At 73.8% G+C, this 378-nt stretch overlaps 1 protein-coding gene across 1 annotated transcript in view; it reads left to right on the top strand.

Annotated features, from left to right (window-relative positions):
• The first annotated feature begins 13 nt into the window (after nucleotides 1–13).
• The window catches only part of RTF1 (Rtf1, Paf1/RNA polymerase II complex component, homolog (S. cerevisiae)), a 30085-nt gene continuing 29720 nt past the window's right edge, over nucleotides 14–378 (top strand). The window contains exon 1 of the mRNA XM_010580077.1: nucleotides 14–147. Coding sequence (XP_010578379.1) covers nucleotides 70–147 — 78 coding nt within the window. The 5' untranslated portion in view covers nucleotides 14–69. The remainder of the gene's footprint in view (nucleotides 148–378) is intronic.

The following is a 378-nucleotide window of genomic DNA, read 5'->3' as shown; positions in this document are numbered from 1 at the left end:
CGCCGCCGCCGCCGCCGCCGCCGTCGGCGCCGGGGTGGGGAGGGGGGGGGGGGAAAAGCCGGCTCCGCCATGGTGAAGAAGCGGAAAGGCCGAGTCCTTATCGACTCCGATACGGAGGATAGCGGTAGCGAGGAGAACCTAGATCAGGTGCGCGCGGGAGAGGCCCGGTCCGAACCGCTCGGGCCTGGGATCTCCGGCCCCGCGATCGGGGCTCGGTGCCGCCAATCCCTCCCCTCGTTCCTTCGCTCCCCGGCCCGGGGGGTTGCGCGCCGCCGTCGCTTTCCCTCAGCGCGATGAGGGCCCTCCCGTGAGGAGAGCGAGCTCTCCTCCGGCGGATCCCCGGCCTGCCCCTGGCAGGCGGCCCGCCTTGGCGGGTTT

The sequence above is a fragment of the Haliaeetus leucocephalus genome, unplaced genomic scaffold, assembly GCF_000737465.1.
Source record: "Haliaeetus leucocephalus isolate CR32 unplaced genomic scaffold, Haliaeetus_leucocephalus-4.0 Scaffold696, whole genome shotgun sequence".
Lineage (NCBI taxonomy): Eukaryota > Metazoa > Chordata > Aves > Accipitriformes > Accipitridae > Haliaeetus > Haliaeetus leucocephalus.
Note: the sequence above shows the minus strand (reverse complement) of the source record. Positions and strands in the feature narration are given on the sequence as shown.